Below are 23,054 nucleotides of genomic sequence, written 5' to 3' on the forward strand. Positions count from 1 at the left end.
GCCTGCCAATGCAGGAGACACGGGTTCGAGCCCTGGTCTGGGAAGATCCCACATGCCGCGGAGCAACTGGGCCCGTGAGCCACAATTACTGAGCCTGTGCGTCTGGAGCCTGTGCTCCACAGTAAGAGAGGCGGTGATAATGAGAGGCCCGCGCACCGCGATGAAGAGTGGCCCCCGCTTGCCACGACTAGAGAAAGCCCTCGCACAGAAACGAAGACCCAACACAGCCATAAATAAATAAATAAAGCAAACTGTCAACAAGTAAAAATAAATAAACACTATTATTAAAAAAAAAGAATTAGAAATGGAATAGGCTCATCCGTCTGATGGTTAATGGTATAAATAGGAAAGACAGAAAAAGAGGCAGCAGTAGTTAGTCAATTTCTGTTTTGGTTTTGTCTTTCTTAAAGAGAATGATCTTCAAACTGGACAAAGCAGAAAAAAAAGACAGAAGTTAAAGGAAAATGAATGCAAAATAAAACACACTCTAGGGAACTGAAAGATTTAAAGGTATAATTGCAGAGCTCCTTTCAATAATCTCTAAAAGGAACCACGAGAACAGATAAAGATCTCAAGACTAGATGAGAAAAAGTAGTTTTATTTCCCTTAAAAAGAAAAAGTTGTTTCAAGAATGGAGTATGAAACAGTTGATTGGAGAGAACTTAGACACAAAGGAAGTCGGAGCTGGGAGCTCAAATTGTTTCACACACAAGTCACAATAAATGAATCCCGTTTCCTTTTCTCAGGGTAACTCTTGATTTCAGAATAGGGTAATGATACAGGGCAAAGAAAAACTGTCTTAGGGTTTTTATTAAAAGAAATTGAGTGTCTAGGATCATGCTGGTATCAACGCCAATGTGACGCATGTTTCAGGCTGCTGGGTACAGATCTGGGCTCTACATCTTAAACCTCTGACTTTGTGAGGAGGGCCCAAAGGAGAAGCTAGAGGGTGTAGATTCAGGATCCTACAGCACAGGAGGGAAGGAACGGGGGCTGTTTGCCATAGAATAGGAGATGCTCTGAAGAGGACAGGGAGAGGTCCTCATGCATCTGAAAGGCTTTCAGGCAGAAGAGAAAATATCTGTTGGATGTATCTCCTGGAAGCTGAGCCCGCTGCGTAGCAACGGGAGTGAGGAGAATTTGGGCTCTCTCTGACCTGAGAACTTCCATTCATAAAGGAACGGATGAATAAATACTTAGTGCACGAACAAATGAACAACAAATTGTCCAAAGTGAAATGGAAGCTCCTTTTGATTTGGCAAAGTCCCCATCACTAGAATTATTCAAGCAAAGACTTGGGTGATCATCCATCACAGATGACAGAGAGAAAATTCCTGCAACGGGCAGTGGAAGACAGAACCAGATGATGGAATATGTCCAGATCCCTGCTGGGGATCTCCCCATGGACATACCACAGCCACTTCAGTTCAACTTGTCCACATCTGCACTCATCCTATGGCCCTTCAGGCCAATTCCTTTTCCTCTGCTTTTCTGAGTGATATGATCATCTTGCCCTGTGACCCCCCCCATCCCCCCTGACACCGTCTAGTCAAAAAGCAGGTCCTGAACACTTAGTCCTCAAAATGCTTGGTCCCCACCTAAGCAGCATGTCTCACCTCCAGTCTTGGTCCTTTTATATTCATGCTCCTCGACTCGCCAGAGCCATCCTTCTACACTAGCCATGTCACTGCCCTATTTGTAAACCCTCAGAGGGACCCTATCATTTCAAAAGCAAAGTCTAATGTCTCTGGTGCGGTGTGTAAGGTCCTCAGGGGACCTGGCCCCTGACCACAGAGCTACTGCAAGCCTCATTCCTCACACACACCCCGAGATTTACATTCTGTCAATACTAAAGAGCTGCACCTTGCACTCTGATTCATGCTGGTCTCTGCTCAAGCTCTTTCTAAACCTGGGGTGGCAATCCAACATTGCTTTTTACCCTTGAAGTCTCAGCTCAAGTTTCCTCTCCTCCCAGAAGCCTTCTCCTGTCTCCCAGATAGCATTACTGGCCCTCCTGTGGCCGCCCCACACCCTGTGCTCACCTCTATCTTATACCTGTAACGGAGCAGGACCCTATGGAACAGACCCCCTCCCCTAGGTCCTCTGCTATAGCTCCTCTCTGACATACCTAGATAACAGTATATGATGCACATTTCCTGTGTCGTTTTACAGATGCTAAAACCACCACCAAATGGAAGATGTTAACCACTTGATGACCATGAGCACGTAGCCTACTGGAGCCTAAGGACTGATAATGTTAACCCCTGTGGCACCATCCTGTTACCTCATCATCAACCAATCAGAGAACTGTGCAGGGCTGATCACACACCCTGCGACGCCCCTCCCTCACCTGGCCTTTAAAAATGCTTTGCTGGGCTTCCCTGGTGGCGCAGTGGTTGAGAGTCCGCCTGCCGATGCAGGGGACATGGGCCTGCGCGTCCGGAGCCTGTGCTCCGCAACGGGAGAGGCCACAACAGTGAGAGGCCCGCGTACCCCAAAAAAAAAAAAAAAAAAAAAAAAATGCTTTGCTAAAACCCATCAGGGAGTTTGGGCTTTTTGAGCACTAGCTGTCCCGGACTCCTTGATGATGCCTTACAATAAATGCTGCACTTTCCTTCACCACAACCCAGTGTCAGTAGATGGGCAAGTGGACCCAAGTGTGGTTCAGTAACATACCTACTATATTTAAATGACCTGATTTTGCGAGCGTCTTCTACTAGGGCTGCCGTTCATCAGGAATAAGACCTCTTACTCACTTTACTGCCCCTGGCACACAGAGGGCCATTAATTAATGCTTTTTTGTTAAAGGAAATTAAATGAACGGCACTGTTTTTTTTTCTAACCCCATCTCTCAGTTTCTCAACAGTTAAAGGTTGATAAGAATACCTGTTCCTCTATAACTCACAGGGCCAGAGACACCACATGGGGGGGAGAATGAAGTGGGGGCGGGGCTGGCTCTCTCTGCAACCATCCAGGTAAGTTACTAGGAGAGGAGGTTCCGCAACCACAAGGACAGGTTAGCTGCCATCTCCCACGTTCCAGAACTGTGAAGCTGCTTCCAGAACTCAGGTCCAGAAAAGACAGCTGCTCTGCTGGGTGTAGTCTTTGCAGTGGCTTTTCAGGACTCCCCAGAGGGAAGCCCTATGAAGTCTGAAATCTCCTATGAGGAAAGATGCTTTGGGGAAAGTCCAAGGTATTATTAGTAACTACCAATATCATTATGCTGACAGGCAAACCACTAGGAAGAAACGGAAACTGATCTCATCCCTCACTATCAAGCCGACAAGCTTGGGTTTGGGTCCGTTTTTGGTCAGAGTGCAAAAACACAACAGCCCCTTCTCTGAAAAACACTGATTCTATACAAGAACGACCTGCAACCCCTGAGCAGGTTCACGGTGACAGCATGCTGAACGAAGGGGTAAGCGACTCCCAGAAGAGGTTCTTGTTTATTCATTTCAGACATGTAGAAAACAGTAGCAAAACAAAGCGTTCCACTTCTTACTCTCAATTTCAATTAACAACAACAAAGAAAACAGCCTCAGTGGAGAATCAAGGCAGAAGCTGAAACAAGTAATCATCAACTCTTAGTTAACTATGCTAAACAGGGAGAGAAAGACATAAATTATTTAAAAGAACAACCAGAGACTTCCCTGGTGGTGCAGTGGTTGAGAATCCACCTGCCAATGCAGGGGACAGGGGTTCGAGCCCTGGTCCGGGAAGATCCCACATGTCGCAGAGCAACTAAGCCCGTGAGCCACAACTACTGAAGCCCGTGCGCGTAGAGCCCGTGCTCTGCAACCTACAACAAAGAATAGCCCCTGCTCGCCACAACTAGAGAAAGCCTGCACGCAGCAACAAAGACCCAGTGCAGCCTAAATGAATTTAAAAAAGAACAACCAAGAAAAAAAACACCCCAAAACTTAACTCTTATGTTAAGCAATGTTCCACCCTCTGTCCCCACTAAACCTCTCACTAGGGTAACTGTTGTTACGGCTTCCTCCCTAAGGCTGGATAAGCTTTGGGTCGGAAAGCTCTTCCCCTGGCCTCTCCTTCCAGCTGGCTCAGAAACATCTCAGAGCCACAGTGGGGCTGGACAGCTCCCAAAGGATGCCTCATTCACCTCTGCATCCTCGGTTCCTAGAACAACATCTGGCTCCTTGTAGATATTCAACAAATGTTTGTGTAATTGACCTGAAACGATGCTTAACAGAAATATGTTCCATTTCCATCCAGCGTGGACCTGAACTCTTGACAGTCAGTCACATTCTCACCAGACTGCACACATCCGGGGACCCCTACTCACGTTCGAGCTCCAGGGACTGTCATTTACAACAGAGAATAACGGAAGTGCCCCCACCCCCGGGGACTGCGATTGCCACGCTACCCCACCCTTTCCAGTTTTATAAACCAGGAAAAAAAAAAAGCAATCTTGGAAGATTAAGTGTACATGACCTATTTATTTGAACAATCAAATATTTACTAAGTGCCTGCTAGCCTGCATAGAATAGAAATCCTTGTCTACAAAGACCTTGTTAATGAGTTGAGGAAACCAGGCATATAATGAAAAGGTAACTAACAAAAGGAGGCAGCATGCGATGAATGCCAAATCAATGAGACAGCCGCCAATAAATACTATGAGACTCAAAGGAGGGAGCCATGGCCACGGCTGGGGAGACCAGACTTAGACGTGTCTGAAGTCCTAGACCAGCAATAGAAATCCAGGTGAGTCAGAAGCAGCTTTCACTCGTGGGGTTTAAGGATCTGAACTAATTACAATATTTATTTCCCGCTTCTCTTCTGATGAAGCTGATAGCACACAGGTCAAAAGCAGAGCGGCAGGAGAAGCAAGAAAAAAACAAAACAACTCTGTGAGCAACATACAAATGCCAGGTGGCTACACTACACAGATTTTGGCCAAGCTCAGCCTGATATCTGGGACACACGCACCTGTCAATAGGAGGCCTGAACATATTCTCATATTTCCAAATGTTTTATCTGAACCATACCTACAGACACCTCCACGTGACCTGTGCAAATAGAGGGATGCTAGAGGGTCCATATCCTTAAAGTCTACCACCCCAAAATCATTGCTCAACATCTGCCGAGGGCACTGTGATTTTCTGGCAGCGGGTCTATTTTCCTGATTATGTTTTCCTGCAGCTAGCTAGCAATGACGCTGCGTTCCCCGAGCACATATGTACCGACAGATGGTGTAAGAGGACCAGAATCACATTAACTACTCCAGAGAAGCCAGCTTGGAATGCAAATGTAATCTGGAGGAGAGTTAAACAGGGAAAATCAGGAACTGTCTCTGCAGTTTGACTGCCACACACAGAATGAAATGTATTCCTAGGGAGCCAAACTACGTCCCCTGCCGTACTTCTCAAGGAGCGGCCCGAACATCGCGTTGTGTACTTGTGTTATCTCACCACTAGAGGATGGAATCCTTGCGAGTGAAGGAAAACATCCTATGTCTCTTTAGATACACATCACCAGGCACCATCAGTGCTCGCGAAATGTGTGAGATGGGAATTTATAATAAATTAATGGATAAATAAATGACACGAATGTGGGAAGCATGTACCCTGTGACTGTCCTCATTTGAGCAAACGTCAATCTGAATGGGGACACAGTCTGTTGCGTACAAACAGGACTTCTTCTGACTCCTGGCTTTAAAGCAGCCGCTGACCAGAGCTGCACAGACCAGAGACCAGCCAGGTGGAGCGCAGAACACCGGGACTTTGTTTCTCTCTGCTTCTTGGAGGCCAGGTCACTCAGCACATGTACAATTAACCACAGGGGAAACGAGCTAAGAGCTCTTTTTTCAAACCACCCACCTCTCTCTCTTGCTGCTGACCCTGTTTCTAAAAGGAGCCAAGGAAAAGAAAGCTTTCTCCCTTGCATTAAACAAGATGATTATAGGAGCTCTCTCTCCCTCCTTTAGCAACCTGTCTCATGGGTTCAGCCCAAAAACAAGGAGAAGTGAGAGCTAGTCTGTCCCGACCGAATGTTAACAAAATTAACTTCTGTCCTAACTCAGACTAAAGTAATGAAAGAATTGGTTCTGATAAAATCAGACTCAAGAAAGCAGAGGTTACTAACTCTTGACATTTTTGCTTTTCAGAGGAATATACTGCAAAGACTACAGAACGTAATTTAAAGACCTGAGTGCTCGTCTTGTCTGTTATTAACAAAGGGGAGGATCTTGGGTAAGTTACTTTACGTTTCTGAGCCTCAGTTTTCTCATCTAGAAGGTGAAGCCATTAACCCCAAATGTCCTTTCCAGGTCTATTTGCAAGAACCCCAAAACCAAAGGTATCACAGTAAAAGTCACTTGGCTATCAAGTAATATGTATTCTGAAATTATTACTCATGTATCATTATTATTTATTATTATTATTACTCATTCTATGAGTAACTCTGTGTGTCACACACAAAGCAAAGAGACAAGTTGAAGAGCCTCTAGTTAATTTTTTAGTCATTATTAATTTATATTTATATAGAGCTGTGCTTTTTCAAATCAGTAAAATTATTTCATTTGTTCCTCTCTGAGATAGGAAGGGCAGATTATGATTCCCACTTAATAAACAAGAAAAATTTAAGTAATTTCCCAAGGCACAAATTGTGCTGTCAATAACCCAGTGCTACAGAGATAATCCACTTATAATCACAGAGTTAAATTTCTGGGAGAACAGTGTGATGCTAAAATGCTTCACCAGAGACACTTACTTCAGCTCGTTGGTTTCCATGCCTTGGGCGATGGCCATGATGATCCCGCCATGGTCTCCCCATGTGTAGTAGTGAGGGCCAGGAAGAGCCTGAAGAGAGAGAGCCAGTGCTGATGTCACTGCCATGGAGATGGCCGGGCATAAATGGTACACACCACACACACGTGCACACACACTCAGGCACACACATGCACACACACAGCAGGGATATCAACCACCTGAATACAACTTTTCCATTTCCAGAGCACTTCACAGCCATTCTCTCATCTGATCCACACAACCCTGGGGCTGGGCAGAGCAAGTTCTCACATTCCAATATTTTTTTGCCAAATGAAGAAACTGGAGTTCCTATTAAAGTGGCAGACTGTAAACTGCAGACGCAGGAGTCAAACCCACATCTCTGACCCTCACCAAGCAGCTATTAAAAATTAACCAACTAGAGTTCTGGTTTTTGACTGTGACAGTATAAGCCCACTCCAGCCCATCCTTCTTGTTAATTACAACCAAAAAATTTGGACAAAATATTCAATACAAAAAGACAGCTACCCAAGGATGCTGAAAAGTAAACAAAATAAGGCAGCTTATGAAGGGGATTTAAAACCTGGAGAAACTACCCAAACAATTGGGGCTTCCTGGTACACCTGTGCCCTGAGGGAATGCCCCAGCCTAGAATACGTTAGTCCCAGCCAGGCAGCTAAACCTTCAATGGAAACTTTCTGCCTAAGGAGTCAGGAAAAGAAGCCCCTGCATGATGGAGAGAATGTAGCTGGAATCCCAGAGGGGAGAGCATGAGGAAGTAAACCCTCTAATTCTGTGGATGGACTCACATATGTTTCAGCCTAACCCCTAAACTGTATGTGTGGGGAACAGACCCAAACTAGCACAGAAAAGACTTAGCAATCTGAACTGAGATCTCCAAAGAATGCAAGGCAGAAGTTACAGTCCAAACCTGAACAGGTTCATTACATGCTAAAACGAAAACAGCAACATCCTCCAGAGGATGTCATTTCATGTCCGGGATGCAATCCAAAATTACTCAACGTACAAACAGATCGGTAAAAAGTCTCCAAGTCTCCAGAGAAAAGACAATAAATGGGTGCCAGTTCCAAGATGATCCAAACGTTGAAATTACCAAAGACTTTAAAACAGTTCTTATAACTGTGTTCCATGAGGTAAAGGAAAACACACCTGAAATAAGCAAAAGAAAAGAACTCTTCCCAGAGAAGCGGAAACTATTTTTTTTTAAGGAATGAATTCTAGAACAGGAAAATAAAATATCTGAAATAGGAAATTCACTGATGGGCTCAATGGCAGAATAGAAATGACAAGGGAATTAGTGAATTTAAAGATAAATACAGAAGAGTAGAAATGACCTATTCTGGGACTTCCCTGGTGGTCCAGTAGTTAAGAATCCGCCTTCCAATGCAGGGGACACGGGTTCAATCCCTGGCTGGAGAACTAAGATCCCACATGCCACAACTAGAGAGCCTGTGTGCTGCAACTACAGAGCCCACACGCTCTGGAGCCTGCACGCCACAACTAGAGAGAAGCTTGCGCACCGCAATGAAGAGCCCTCGCATCTCAACAAAAGATTTCACATGCCACAACTAAGACCCGACACAGCCAAAAATAAATAAATATATTTTTTTAAATGATCTATTCTAAAGAACACACAGAATAAAAGACTTAAAGGAAAAAAGCCCCAAGAAACTGTGGGACGATAACAAAAGGTCTATGCATAATTGGAGGCCAAGATGAACAAGAGAAAGGGACTGAAGCAGAAAAAATATTTGAAAAAATAATGGCTGAAAATTTCCCAAATTTGGTGAAAAAGATAAATTTATAGATTCAAGAGATCGATGTCCCCAAAAACAATCATCACAAAGAAAACCACACCTAGAGACATCAAAACAAAACTACTGAAAACCAAAGATAAGGAAAAAATATCGAAGCATCTTAAGGAAAATGACACAATACATACAAGTTAATTAATTAAAAGTGCTTCACTGCTATTAAAAAAAAGCTAAGCGTCATCTGAACCTGCAGCAAGTCACAGTAGGAACATCAAAGATCACTGAACATATATCACCATAACAAATGTATTAATAATACTGAAAAAGTTTGAAATATTGCAAGAATCACTAAAATGTGACACAGACACAAAGCAAGCAAATGCTGCTGGAAAAATGGCACCGATGGACATGCTCGATGGAGGGTTGCCACAAACCTTCAATTTGTAAAAAATACAATATCTACAAAGTACAATAAAATGAGGTATGCCTCTATGGAAAGAAAATTACTATCAATCCAGCACACAATATCAAACAAACACATCCCCCAGGAATGAAAGTGAATTACCGAGATTCTCAAATGGAGGAAAATCAAGAAAAGGAAAACCGAGAGAACACATAGCTAGTAGATCTGCTCCACAACAAATGCTAAAGGCATATCGTCAGGCTGCTGTGAAATTTACAGAGGGAAACAGGGATCTTCAGGAAGGAAGGAAGAGCAAGGGAAATGGCAGATATCTGGGTGAATATAAAAGACTGCTTTTCCTCTTAAGTTCTTTAAAATCCATACGATGATTAAAGCAAAAACAAAGACATTGCTGAGTTTTTCAATATGTGTCAATGTGATAAAAAACGAAAACAAAAAAGTTGGGAGAAGAGAAAAGGGATTTATTTGGTTGCAAGGTTTCTAAATTTGATGTTAAGTGTAATATTATGTTAAATGCAGTATTAATTCAAAAAAGACTATGAAAGATTAAATATATATGCTGTAATCCTTAGAGCAACCACTAAAAAAATAATCCTACAAAGAAATATAATCAAAAAGATAATATTTAAGTAAAAATAGAATACTAAAAATACCTAAATAATACAAAAGGAGGCCATAAAGGAGGAACAGAATAATTTTAAAAAATGAAATTTAAATAAACAAATACATAAAAATTAAACCTAAATCCAACCATATCAATAATTATATTAAATGTTAATGGCCTAAGCATTTAGTTAAAAAGCAGAGCTTATCAGAATAAATTAAAAAGACCGACTTCCTCTCAGAGGTCTTCCCTGGCATCCCCCTCTAAAGATAGGGGGGACCTTGAAGATGGCGGAAGAGTAAGACGCGGAGATCGCCTTCCTCCCCACGGATACACCAGAAATACATCCACACGTGGAACAACTCCTACAGAACTCCTACTGAAGGCTGGCAGAAGACCTCAGACCTCCCAAAAGGCAAGAAACTCCCCACGTAACTGGGTAGGGCAAAAGAAAAAACAGAGACAAAAGAATAAGGACGGCACCTGCACCAGTGGGAGGGAGCTGTGAAGGAGGAAAAGTTTCCACACACTAGGAAGCCCCTCCGCGGGCGGAGACTGCGGGAGGCGGAGGGGGGAGTTTCGGGACCGCGGAGTAGTGCACAGCGACGGGTGCGGAGGGCAAAGCGGGGAGATTCCTGCACAGACGATCGGTGCCGACCGGCACTCACCAGCCCGAGTGGCTTGTCTGCTCACCCGCCGGGGCGGGCGGGGCTGCGAGCTGAGGCTCGGGTTTTGGTTTTGGACGGAGCTCAGGGAGAGGACTGGGGTTGGCGGCTTGAACATAGCCTGAAGGGGTTAGTGCACCACGACTAGCCGGGAGGGAGTTCGGGGAAAAGCCTGCACCGGCCGAAGAGGCAAGAGACTTTTTCTTCCCTCTTTGTTTCCTGGTGCGCGAGGAGAGGGGTTTAAGAGCGCTGCTTAAAGGATCTCCAGAGAAGGGCGCGAGCCGCGGCTAAAAGCGCGAACCCCAGAGACGGGCGCGAGCCGCGGCTGAGGGCGCGAGCCCCCGAGACGGGCGCGAGCCGCGGCTGAAAGCGCAAACCCCAGAGACAGGCGCGAGCCGCGGCTAAAACCGCGGACCCCAGAGACGGGCGGGAGACGCTAAGGCTGCTGCTGCCGCCACCAAGGGGCCTGTGTGCGAGCACAGGTCACTCTGCACACCCCTCTTCCGCGGAGCCTGTGCAGCCCGCCACTGCCAGGTTCCCGGGATCCAGGGACAACTTCCCCGGGAGTACGCACGGCGGGTCTCAGGCTGGTGCAACATCACGCCGGCCTCTGCCGCAACGTCACGCTGCCTCTGCAGCCGCAGGCCTGCCCCGCACGTAGTGCCCCTCCTACCCCCATCCCCCAACCCCCGGCCTGAGTGAGCCGGAGGCCCCGAATCAGCGGCTCCTTTAACCCCGTCCTGTCTGAGCGAAAAAACAGACGCCCTCCAGCGACCTACACGCAGAGGCAGGGCCAAATCCAAAGCTGAGCTCCTGTGAGCTGTGAGAACAAAGAAGAGAAAGGGAAATCCCTCCCAGCAGCCACAGAAGCAGCGGATTAAAGCTCCACAATCAACTTGATATACCCTGCATCTGTGGAATACCTGAATAGACAAGGAATGATCCCAAATTGAAGAGGTGGAATTTAGGAGCGAGATCTATGATTTTTTTCCCTTTTCCTCTTTTTGTGAATGTGTACGTGTATGCTTCTGTGTGAGATCCTGTCTGTATACTCTTGCTTCCACCATTTGTCCTAGGGCTCTATCCGTCCATGACTTTTTTTTTAAAAATTCTTTTTCTTAATAATTAAGTTTAACTGTAATAACTTTATTATACTTTACCTTCGTTCTTTCTTTCTTTCCTTCCTTCCTTCCCTCCTTTAGACAACGAATCACCCCAAATTGAGGAGGTGGTCTCAGGGAGCAGGATTTATGATTTTTCCCCCTTTACCTCTTTTTGTGAAGGTGTATGTGTATGCTTCTGTGTAAGATTTTCTCTGTATAGCTTTGCTTCCAACATTTGTCCTAAGGTTCTATCCGTCCCTTTTTTTTTTTTCTTTTTTTTTTCTAAATATTTTTTAATTCAATAACTATATTATACTTTATTTTATTTTTACTGTATCATCTTTCTTTCTGTCTTTTTTCCTTCTTTCCCTCCTTCCTTCCTTCCTCCCTCCCTCCCTCCCTCCTTTCTTTCCTTCTTTGCTTCTTTCTTCCTTCCTTCCTTTCCTCCTTTCCTTCTTTCTTTACTCATACTTCTACTAATTCTCCCTACTTTTTCTCCCTTTTATTCTGAGCTGTGTGGATGAAAGGCTCTTGGTGCTCCAGCCAGGAGTCAGGGCTCTGCCTCTGAGGTAGGAGAGCCAACTTCAGGACACTGGTCAACAAGAGACCTCCCAGCTCCACATAATATTAAACGGTGGAAATATCCCAGAGACCTCCATCTTAACACCAGCACCCAGCTTCACTCAACGACCAGCAAGCCACAGTGCTGGACAACCTATGCCAAACAACTAGCAAAACAGGAACACAACCCCACCCATTAGCAGAGAGGCTGCCTAAAATCATAATAAGGCCACAGACACCCCAAAACACACCACCAGACGTGAACCTGCCCACTAGAGAGACAAGATCCAGCCTCATCCAGCACAACACAGGCACTAGTCCCCTCCACCAGGAAGCCTACACAACCCACTGAAACAACCTTAGCCACTGGAGACAGACATCAAAAACAACGGGAACTACGAAAGTGCAGCCTGCAAAAAGGAGACCCCAAACACAGTAAGATAAGCAAAATGAGAAGACAGAAAAACACACAGCAGATGAAGGAGCAAGATAAAAACCCACCAGACCTAACAAATGAAGAGGAAATAGGCAATCTACCTGAAAAAGAATTCAGAATAATGATAGTAAGGATGATCCGAAATCTTGGAAGTAGAATGGACAAAATGCAAGAAACAGTTAACAAGGACCTACAAGAACTAAAGATGAAACAAGCAACGATGAACAATGCAATAAATGAAATTAAAATCACTCTAGATAGGATCAATAGCAGAATAACTGAGGCAGAAGAACGGATAAGTGACCTGGAAGATAAAGTAGTGGAAATAACTACTGCAGAGCAGAATAAAGAAAAAAGAATGAAAAGAACTGAGGACAGTCTCAGAGACCTCTGGGACAACATGAAACGCACCAACATTCGAATTATAGGGGTTCCAGAAGAAGAAGAAAGAAAGAAAGGGACTGAGAAAATATTTGAAGAGATTATAGTTGAAAACTTCCCTAATATGGGAAAGGAAATAGTTAATCAAGTCCAGGAAGCACAGAGGGTCCCATACAGGATAAATACAAGGAGAAACACGCCAAGACACATATTAATCAAACTGTCAAAAATTAAATACAAAGAAAGCATATTAAAAGCAGCAAGGGAAAAACAACAAATAACACACAAGGGAATCCCCATAAGGTTAACAGCTGATCTCTCAGCAGAAACTCTACAAGCCAGAAGGGAGTGGCAGGACATACTGAAAGTGCTGAAGGAGAATAGCCTGCAACCAAGACTACTCTACCCAGCAAGGATCTCATTCACATTTGATGGAGAAATTAAAACCTTTACAGACAAGCAAAAGCTGAGAGAGTTCAGCACCACCAAACCAGCTTTACAACAAATGCTAAAGGAACTTCTCTAGACACGAAACACAAGAGAAGGAAATGACCTATTGTAGCGAACCCAAAACAATATATAAAATGGAAATTGGAACATACATATCGATAATTACCTTAAATGTAAATGGACTAAATGCTCCCACCAAAAGACACAGATTGGCTGAATGGATACAAAAACAAGACCCTTATATATGCTGTCTACAAGAGACCCACTTCAGAACTAGAGACACATACAGACTGAAAGTAAGGGGATGGAAAAAGATATTCCATGCAAATGGAAATCAAAAGAAAGCTGGAGTAGCAATTCTCATATCAGACAAAATAGACTTTAAAATAAGGACTATTAAAAGGGACAAAGAAGGACACTACATAATGATCAAGGGATCGATCCAAGAAGAAGATATAACAATTGTAAATATTTATGCACCCAACATAGGAGCACCTCAATACATAAGGCAAATACTAACAACCATAAAAGGGGAGATCGACAGTAACACATTCATAGTAGGGGACTTTAACACCCCACTTTCACCCATGGACAGATCATCCAAAATGAAAATAAATAAGGAAACACAAGCTTTAAATGATACATTAAACAAGATGGACTTAATTGATATTTATAGGACACTCCATCCAAAAACAACAGAATACACATTTTTCTCAAGTGCTCATGGAACATTCTCCAGGATAGATCATATCTTGGGTCACAAATCAAGCCTTGGTAAATTTAAGAAAACTGAAATTGTATCAAGTATCTTTTCCGACCACAACGCCATGAGACTAGATATCAATTACAGGAAAAGATCTTTAAAAAATACAAACACATGGAAGCTAAACAATACACTACTTAATAATGAAGTGATCACTGAAGAAATCAAAGAGGAAATAAAAAAATACCTAGAAACAAATGACAATGGAGACACAACGACCCAAAACCTATGGGATGCAGCAAAAGCAGTTCTAAGGGGGAAGTTTATAGCAATACAAGCCCACCTTAAGAAGCAGGAAACATCTCGAATAAACAACCTAACCTTGCACCTCAAGCAATTAGAGAAAGAAGAACAAAAAAACCCCAAAGCTAGCAGAAGGAAAGAAATCATAAAAATCAGATCAGAAATAAATGAAAAAGAAATGAAGGAAACAATAGCAAAGATCAATAAAACTAAAAGCTGGTTCTTTGAGAAGATAAACAAAATAGATAAACCACTAGCCAGACTCATCAAGAAAAAAAGGGAGAAGACTCATATCAATAGAATTAGAAATGAAAAAGGAGAAGTAACAACTGACACTGCAGAAATAAAAAAAATCATGAGAGATTACTACAAGCAACTCTATGCCAATAAAATGGACAATCTGGAAGAAATGGACAAATTCTTAGAAATGCACAACCTGCCAAGACTGAATCAGGAAGAAATAGAAAATATGAACAGACCAATCACAAGCACTGAAATTGAAACTGTGATTAAAAACCTTCCAACACACAAAAGCCCAGGACCAGATGGCTTCACAGGTGAATTCTATCAAACGTTTAGAGAAGAGCTAACACCTATCCTTCTCAAACTCTTCCAAAATATAGCAGAGGGAGGAACACTCCCAAATTCCTTCTACGAAGCCACCATCACCTTGATACCAAAACCAGACAAGGATGTCACAAAGAAAGAAAACTACAGGCCAATATCACTGATGAACATAGATGCAAAAATCCTCAACAAAATACTAGCAAACAGAATCCAACAGCACATTAAAAGGATCATACACCATGATCAAGTGGGGTTTATTCCAGGAATGCAAGGATTCTTCAATATACGCAAATCTATCAATGTGATAAACCATATTAACAAATTGAAGGAGAAAAACCATATGATCATCTCAATAGATGCAGAGAAAGCTTTCGACAAAATTCAACACCCATTTATGATAAAAACCCTCCAGAAAGTAGGCATAGAGGGAACTTTCCTAAACATAATAAAAGCCATATATGACAAGCCCACAGCAAACATCATCCTCAATGGTGAAAAACTGAAAGCATTTCCACTAAAATCAGGAACAAGACAAGGTTGCCCACTCTCACCACTCTTATTCAACATAGTTTTGGAAGTTTTAGCCACAGCAATCAGAGAAGAAAAGGAAATAAAAGGAATCCAAATCGGAAAAGAAGAAGTAAAGCTGTCACTGTTTGCAGATGACATGATACTATACATAGAGAATCCTAAAGATGCTACCAGAAAACTACTAGAGCTAATCAATGAATTTGGTAAAGTAGCAGGATACAAAATTAATGCACAGAAATCTCTGGCATTCCTATATACTAATGATGAAAAATCTGAAAGTGAAATCAAGAAAACACTCCCATTTACCATTGCAACAAAAAGAATAAAATATCTAGGAATAAACCTACCTAAGGATACGAAAGACCTGTATGCAGAAAATTATAAGACACTGATGAAAGAAATTAAAGATGATACAAATAGATGGAGAGATATACCATGTTCTTGGATGGGAAGAATCAACATTGTGAAAATGACTCTACTACCCAAAGCAATCTACAGATTCAATGCAATCCCTATCAAACTACCACTGGCATTTTTCACAGAACTAGAACAAAAAATTTCGCAATTTGTATGGAAACACAAAAGACCCCGAATAGCCAAAGCAATCTTGAGAACGAAAAAAGGAGCTGGAGGAATAAGGCTCCCTGACTTCAGACTATATTACAAAGCAACAGTCATCAAGACAGTATGGTACTGGCACAAAAACAGAAAGATAGATCAGTGGTACAGGATAGAAAGCCCAGAGATAAACCCACGCACATATGGACACCTTATCTTTGATAAAGGAGGCAGGAATGTACAGTGGAGAAAGGACAGCCTCTTCAATAAATGGTGCTGGGAAAACTGGACAGGTACATGTAAAAGTATGAGATTAGATCACTCCCTAACACCATACACAAAAATAAGCTCAAAATGGATTAAAGACCTAAATGTAAGGCCAGAAACTATCAAACTCTTAGAAGAAAACATAGGAAGAACACTCTATGACATAAATCACAGCAAGATCCTTTCTGACCCACCTCCTAGAGTAATGGAAATAAAAACAAAAATAAACAAATGGGACCTAATGAAACTTCAAAGCTTTTGCACAGCAAAGGAAACCATAACCAAGACCAAAAGACAACCCTCAGAATGGGAGAAAACATTTGCAAATGAAGCAACTGACAAAGGATTAATCTCCAAAATTTACAAGCAGCTCATGCAGCTCAATAACAAAAAAACAAACAACCCCATCCAAAAATGGGCAGAAGACCTAAATAGACATTTCTCCAAAGAAGATATACAGAATGCCAACAAACACATGAAAGAATGCTCAACATCATTAATCATTAGAGAAATGCAAATCAAAACTACAATGAGATATCATCTCACACCAGTCAGAATGGCCATCATCAAAAAATCTAGAAACAATAAATGCTGGAGAGGGTGTGGAGAAAAGGGGACACTCTTGCACTGCTGGTGGGAATGTGAATTGGTTCAGCCACTGTGGAGAACAGTATGGAGGTTCCTTAAAAAACTACAGATAGAATTACCATATGACCCAGCAATCCCACTACTTGGCATATACCCTGAGAAAACCAAAATTCAAAAAGAGTCATGTACCAAAATGTTCATTGCAGCTCTATTTACAATAGCCAGGACATGGAAACAACCTAAGCGCCCATCATCGGATGAATGGATAAAGAAGATGTGGCACATATACACAATGGAATATTACTCAGCCTTAAAAAGAAATGAAATTGAGCTATTTGTAATGAGATGGATAGACCTAGAGTCTGTCATACAGAGTGAAGTAAGTCAGAAAGAAAAAGACAAATACCGTATGCTAACACATATATATGGAATTTAAGGGAAAAAAATGTCATGAAGAACCTAGGGGTAAGATAGGAATAAAGACGCAGACCTCCTGGAGAACGGACTTGAGGGTATGGGGAGGGGGAGGGGTGAGTTTTGATAGGGCGAGAGAGAGTCATGGACATATACACACTAACAAACGTAGTAAGGTAGATAGCTGGGGGGAAGCAGCCGCAAGGCACAGGGATATTAGCTCGGTGCTTTGTGACAGCCTGGAAGGGTGGGATGGGGAGAGTGGGAGGGAGGGAGACGCAAGAGGGAAGACATATGGGAACATATGTATATGTATAGCTGATTCACTTTGTTATAAAGCAGAAACTAACACACCATTGTAAAGCAATTATACCCCAATAAAGATGTTTAAAGAATAAAAAAATAAAAAAATAAAAAATAAAAAAAAATAAAAAAAAAAAAAAAAAAAAAGACCCTCACTATATGCTGCCTATAAGAAACACTTCAATGTAAAGACACAGATGGGTAGAAAGTAAACGGATAGTAAAAGATATATTATCCAAATAGTAAACATAAGACGGTTAAAGTGACTTTCAATAATCAGATAAAAAAGACTTCAAGACAAAGGGTATTACCATAGATAAAGAGGAATATTCCATAATGATAAAAGGGACAATAAATCAGAAATAATTATAAATGTGTATGTACATAATAACAGAGCGTAAAAATACATGAAGCAATATTGATAGGATTTAAAGGAAAAAAAGACAATTCCACAATCACAGCTGGAGATTTTACCTCCAACAATTCACAGAACTGCAATATATAGCAATTTATGGAACTCGCCCCGAAGTATGTAGAAGGTCTGAACAAGTATCAACCGCCTTCATATAAATAACATCTGTTGAACACTGCATCCAACAACTGCAGAATATACATTCCTTGCTAACGCACATGACATATTCACCAAGACAAACCACATGTTGGATCACAAAACAAGTCCCATTAAGTTTAAAGGACTTGAAATCATATAAAGTGTATTATCTGACTACAAGGAAATTAAGATATCTATGAAAACATCAAATATCTGAAAACTAAACAACCCTTTTCTAAATAACTTATCAGACAAAGACAAAAAGCAAAAGGGACATTATGAAGTGATAAAAATGTTCTGGAATTAGATAGTGGTGATGGCTACACATCACATCACTTGTGAATATACCTAAAACTACTGAACCATACACTTTAAAGTGGTACATTTTATTGCATGTGAATTACTTCTCAATTTTAAAGGGAGACATTAAAAAAAATTCTGAGGACTTCCCTGGTGGCGCAGTGGTTGAGAGTCCGCCTGCCAACGCAGGGGACATGGGTTCGTGCCCCGGTCCGGGAAGATCCCACGTGCCGCTGAGCGGCTAGGCCCGTGAGCCATGGCCGCTGAGCCTGCGTGTCCGGAGCCTGTGCTCCACAACGGGAGAGGCCACAACAGTGAGAGGCCCGCGTACTGCCAAAAAAATAAATAAATAAATATTCTGAACTGAATGACAACAAAAACACAACACATCTAAATTTGTGGCATACAGCTAAAGTAGTATTTACAGGGGAAATTAGAGCTACAAATGCCTACATAAGAAAAGATCTAAAAATCAATAACCTGAAGTTATACCTTAACAAGCTACAAATAGAAAAGCAAAGTAAATCCAAAGTATACAAGGATAAGGGAAAGGTAATACTACAGAGGAGAAAATCAACAGAATAGAAAACAGGTAACAGAGAAAATTAAACCCAAAAGCAGGTTCTTTGAAAAGATCAATAACATTGACAAACCACTAACTAAACTAATCAAGAAAAATAGAGGAAAAAAGTACAAATCACCAATAACAGGAATGAAAACAGGTTATTACCACAAACCCTACAGACATTTTAAAACATTAGAAAATACCTTGAGTAATTTTAAGCCAACAAATTCAATAATTTTAGATGAAAAGACAAATGTCTAAAAATATACAATTCACCAAAATGGACATAAGTAGCAGAAAATCTGAATAGTTCTCTATCTGCCTGAGAAACAATTTCTAAACAAAAACATTCCCAAGAAGAAAACTCCCGGTCCAGATAGCTTCACTGGTAGATGATTCAAGAAAACAAAAAACACCCCTCTTACACAAACTTTATCAGAACATAAAAGAGGAAGAATTGCTGCTCAGTTTGTTTTACCCTAACACCAAAATGTGGCAAAGACATTACCAAAAAAAAAAAAAAAAAAAATTACCAAGCAATATCTCTCATAAGTAACACAGAAACCTTTTAAAAACTACTAGCAAATCAAAACTAACCTTACGGGGGCCTCCCTGGTGGCACAGTGGTTAAGAATCCGCCTGCCAATGCAGGGTACACGGGTTCGAGCCCTGGTCCGGGAAGATCCCACATGCCGCAGAGCAACTGAGCCTGTGCGCCACAACTACTGAGCCTGCGCTCTAGAGCCTGCCAGCCACAACTACTGAGCTTGTGAGCCACAACTACTGAAGCTCGCGCACCTAGAGCCCGTGTTCCACAACAAGAAAAGCCACCGCGATGAGAAGCCCGCGCACCACAACGAAGAGTAGCTCCCACTTGCCGCAACTAGAGAAACCCTGCGTGTGGCAACAAAGACCCAACACAGCCAAAAATAAATAAATTAATTAATTTTAAAAAATACTAACCTTACATTAAAAGGATAATATATTGTAACTAAGTAGGGTTCAAGAATTATTCCAGTAATTCCAGGATAGTTTAATATTCAAGAACCAATTAATGTACTACACCATATTACATATTACATTTGTGATACTGTGATACAAGAAGATATATAAACTTTGGTCTTTGTTCTGGGCTCCTGGTGAGAGGTCCTAAAATCTTTGTAATTTCCTAAGTGATGAAGAGAAATAGGAGCACCTTTTGTTTTAATATTTGGTCTTGGACCCCAGTTCCTGACACAGAGCTCCTAAAACCCTTGTAATTTTCTGACTGATGCGGGTGACAGGAGTGTGTCTTACACAGAGCTCCTACAGCCCTTGTAATTTCCTGGGTGATAGGAGCGTCTCTTGTCCTAATGACAAGACTCATGGTGGGCTCCTGGACAGTATGGGGGCTGGTCAACAGAAAGACTAAGCATGATTAGAAGCTTGAAATTTTCAACCCCACCTCCATCCTCCCAGGAGGACAGAGGGGCTGGAGAGTGAGTTAATTATTAATCACGCCTATGTGATGAAGCCTCCATTAAAACAGATAAATAACAAGGACCTACTGTATAGCACAGGGAACTATATTCAATATCCTGCAATAAATCATAATGGAAAAGAATACGAAAAAAATATATATATATAAAACTGAATCACTTTGCTGTATACCAGAAACTAACACATTGTAAATCAACTATACTTCAATTTAAAAAATAAATACATAAAGTCAAATGATTAGTAAAAAAAAAAAAAAAAAAATCCCTAAACTGCAGGATTCAGAGAGCTTCCAAGTTGGTGAACAAACACATCCACATGCTGGAAGAACAGCACACCCCAACTCTGTGGGGACAGAAGCTCCATGGTTGGGACCCTTCTGGACCCTGTCCTATGTACCTCTTCATCTGGTTGTTCATTTGTATCCTTTGAAATATCCTTTATAATAAATGGGTAAATGTAAATAAATATTTTCCTGAGTTCTATCAGCCATTCTAGCAAATTACTGAACCTGAACAGTGAGTCGTGGGAACCCCCAGTTTATAGCTGGTCAGTCAGAAGTACAGGTGACAACCTGAGACTTGCAACTGGCGTCTGAAGTAGGGTCAGGTGGGGCAGTCTTGTGAGACTGAGCCCTTAGACTCTGGGTCTGTGCCAACTCCAGCTAGCATGTGTCCTGACTTAATTGTAGGACATCAGTGGGTGTCTGAAGAGTTGGAGTACTGCTTGCTGTGATGGGAAAACTTCCATACATTTAGTATCAGAAGTATTCTGAGAGTAAGGGAAAAGAGTTTTTCCTTTAACATAATACAGCATATTACATATTATCATATTATTACATATTAGGGAAGGGAAGAGAAGGAAGAGAGAAAAGGAGAAATAAAACAAATAAAGATCACAAAGGAAGAAATAAAACTGTCCCTATTTGCAGATGATACAACTGCTTATACTGAATCTACAAAACTACTACTAACACTAATGAATTATTTTAGCAGGGTTGCAGAAGATAAGGTTAATATATAAAAATCAACTGTCTTCTTATATACTATAAGAAAAACTGAAAAATGAACTTTAAAGAAAGTCCCATTTACAGTAATACCAAAAAATAAAAAATATCTAGGAATAAAGCTAACAAAAAGAAAGTATACAAGACCTCCACATTGAAAACTATAAAATACTGCTAAGAGAATTTTTTTTTAATGGCGTAACACACCACATTCATGGATTAGAAGACCCAGTAGTGTTATGATGTCAATTTTCCCCAAATTGATCTATAGATTCAATGTGATCCCAGTAAAAATCCCAACAGGAGTTATAGAAATTGACAAGTTGACTCTAAAGTGTTATGTGGCAACAAAAAGAAAAAAATACCTAGGAATTAACCTACCTAAGGAGGTAAAAGACCTGTACGAAGAAAACTATAAGATACTGATGAAAGAAATCAAAGACGACACCAAAAGATGGAGCGATATACCATGTTCTTGGATTGGAAGAATCAGTACTGTGAAAATGACTATACTACCCAAAGTAATCTACAGATTCAATGCAATCCCTATCAAATTACCAATGGCTTTCTTCACAGAACTAGAACAGAAAATTTCACAATTTGTATGGAAACACAAAAGACCTCGAATAGCCAAAGCAATCTTGAGAAAGAAAAATGGAGCTGGAGGAATCAGGCTCCCTGACTTCAGATTATACTACAAAGCTACAGTAATCAAGACAATATGGTACTGGCACAAAAACAAACATTTAGACCAATGGAACAGGATAGAAAGCTCAGAGATAAACCCACGCAGCACCTATGGTCACCTAATCTATGACAAAGGAGGCAAGAATATACAATGGAGAAAAGACAGCCTCTTCAATAAATGGTGCTGGGAAAACTGGACAGCTACATGTGAAAGAATGAAATTAGAACACTCCCTATCATCATACACAAAAATAAACTCAAAATGGACTAAAGACCTGAATGTAAGGCCAGACACTATAAAACTCTTAGAGGAAAACACAGGCAGAAATAAATCTGACACAAATCGCAGCAAGATCTTTTTTGACCCACCTCCTAGAGTAATGAGACATAAAAACAAAAATAAACAAATGGGACCTAATGAAACTTAAAAGCTTTTGCACAGCAAAGGAAACCATAAACAAGATGAAAAGACAACCCTCAGAATGGGAGGAAATATTTGCAAACGAAGTAACTGACAAGGGATTAATCTCCAAAATATACAAACAGCTCATGCAGCTCAATATCAAAAAAAACAAACAACCCAATCAAAAAATGGGTGGAAGACCTAAATAGACATTTCTCCAAAGAAGATATACAGATTGCCAACAAACACATGAAAGGATGCTCAACATCACTAATTATTAGAGAAATGCAAATCAAAACGACAGTGAGGTATCACCTCACAGTGATCAGAATGGCCATCATAAAAAAAAATCTACAGACCATAAATGCTGGAGAGGGTGTGGAGAAAAGGGAACCCTCATGCACTGTTGGTGGGAATGTAAATTGGTACAGCCACTATGGAGAACAGTAGGGAGGTTCCTTAAAAAACTAAAAATAGAACTACCATATGACACAGCAATCCCACTACTGGACATATACCCAGAGAAAACCATAATTCAAAAGGACACATGCACCCCAATGTTCACTGCAGCACTATTTACAATAGCCAGGACATGGAAGCAACCTAAATATCCATCAACAGAGGAATGGATAAAGAGGATGTGGTACACATATATGATAGAATATTACTCAGCCATTAAAAGGAATGT

At 41.3% G+C, this 23,054-nt stretch overlaps 1 protein-coding gene across 3 annotated transcripts in view; it reads right to left on the reverse strand.

Annotated features, from left to right (window-relative positions):
• SORL1 (sortilin related receptor 1) overlaps window positions 1–23,054 on the reverse strand; it is a 167,210-nt gene that overhangs the window by 84,089 nt on the left and 60,067 nt on the right. For all 3 annotated transcript variants that reach the window (XM_032638925.1, XM_032638924.1, XM_032638923.1), the window contains one exon: window positions 6,730–6,818. In XM_032638925.1, the coding sequence (XP_032494816.1) occupies window positions 6,730–6,818 (89 nt within the window). The remainder of the gene's footprint in view (window positions 1–6,729; window positions 6,819–23,054) is intronic.

Source organism: Phocoena sinus, chromosome 8 (assembly GCF_008692025.1).
Source record: "Phocoena sinus isolate mPhoSin1 chromosome 8, mPhoSin1.pri, whole genome shotgun sequence".
NCBI classification, from domain to species: Eukaryota; Metazoa; Chordata; class Mammalia; order Artiodactyla; family Phocoenidae; genus Phocoena; species Phocoena sinus.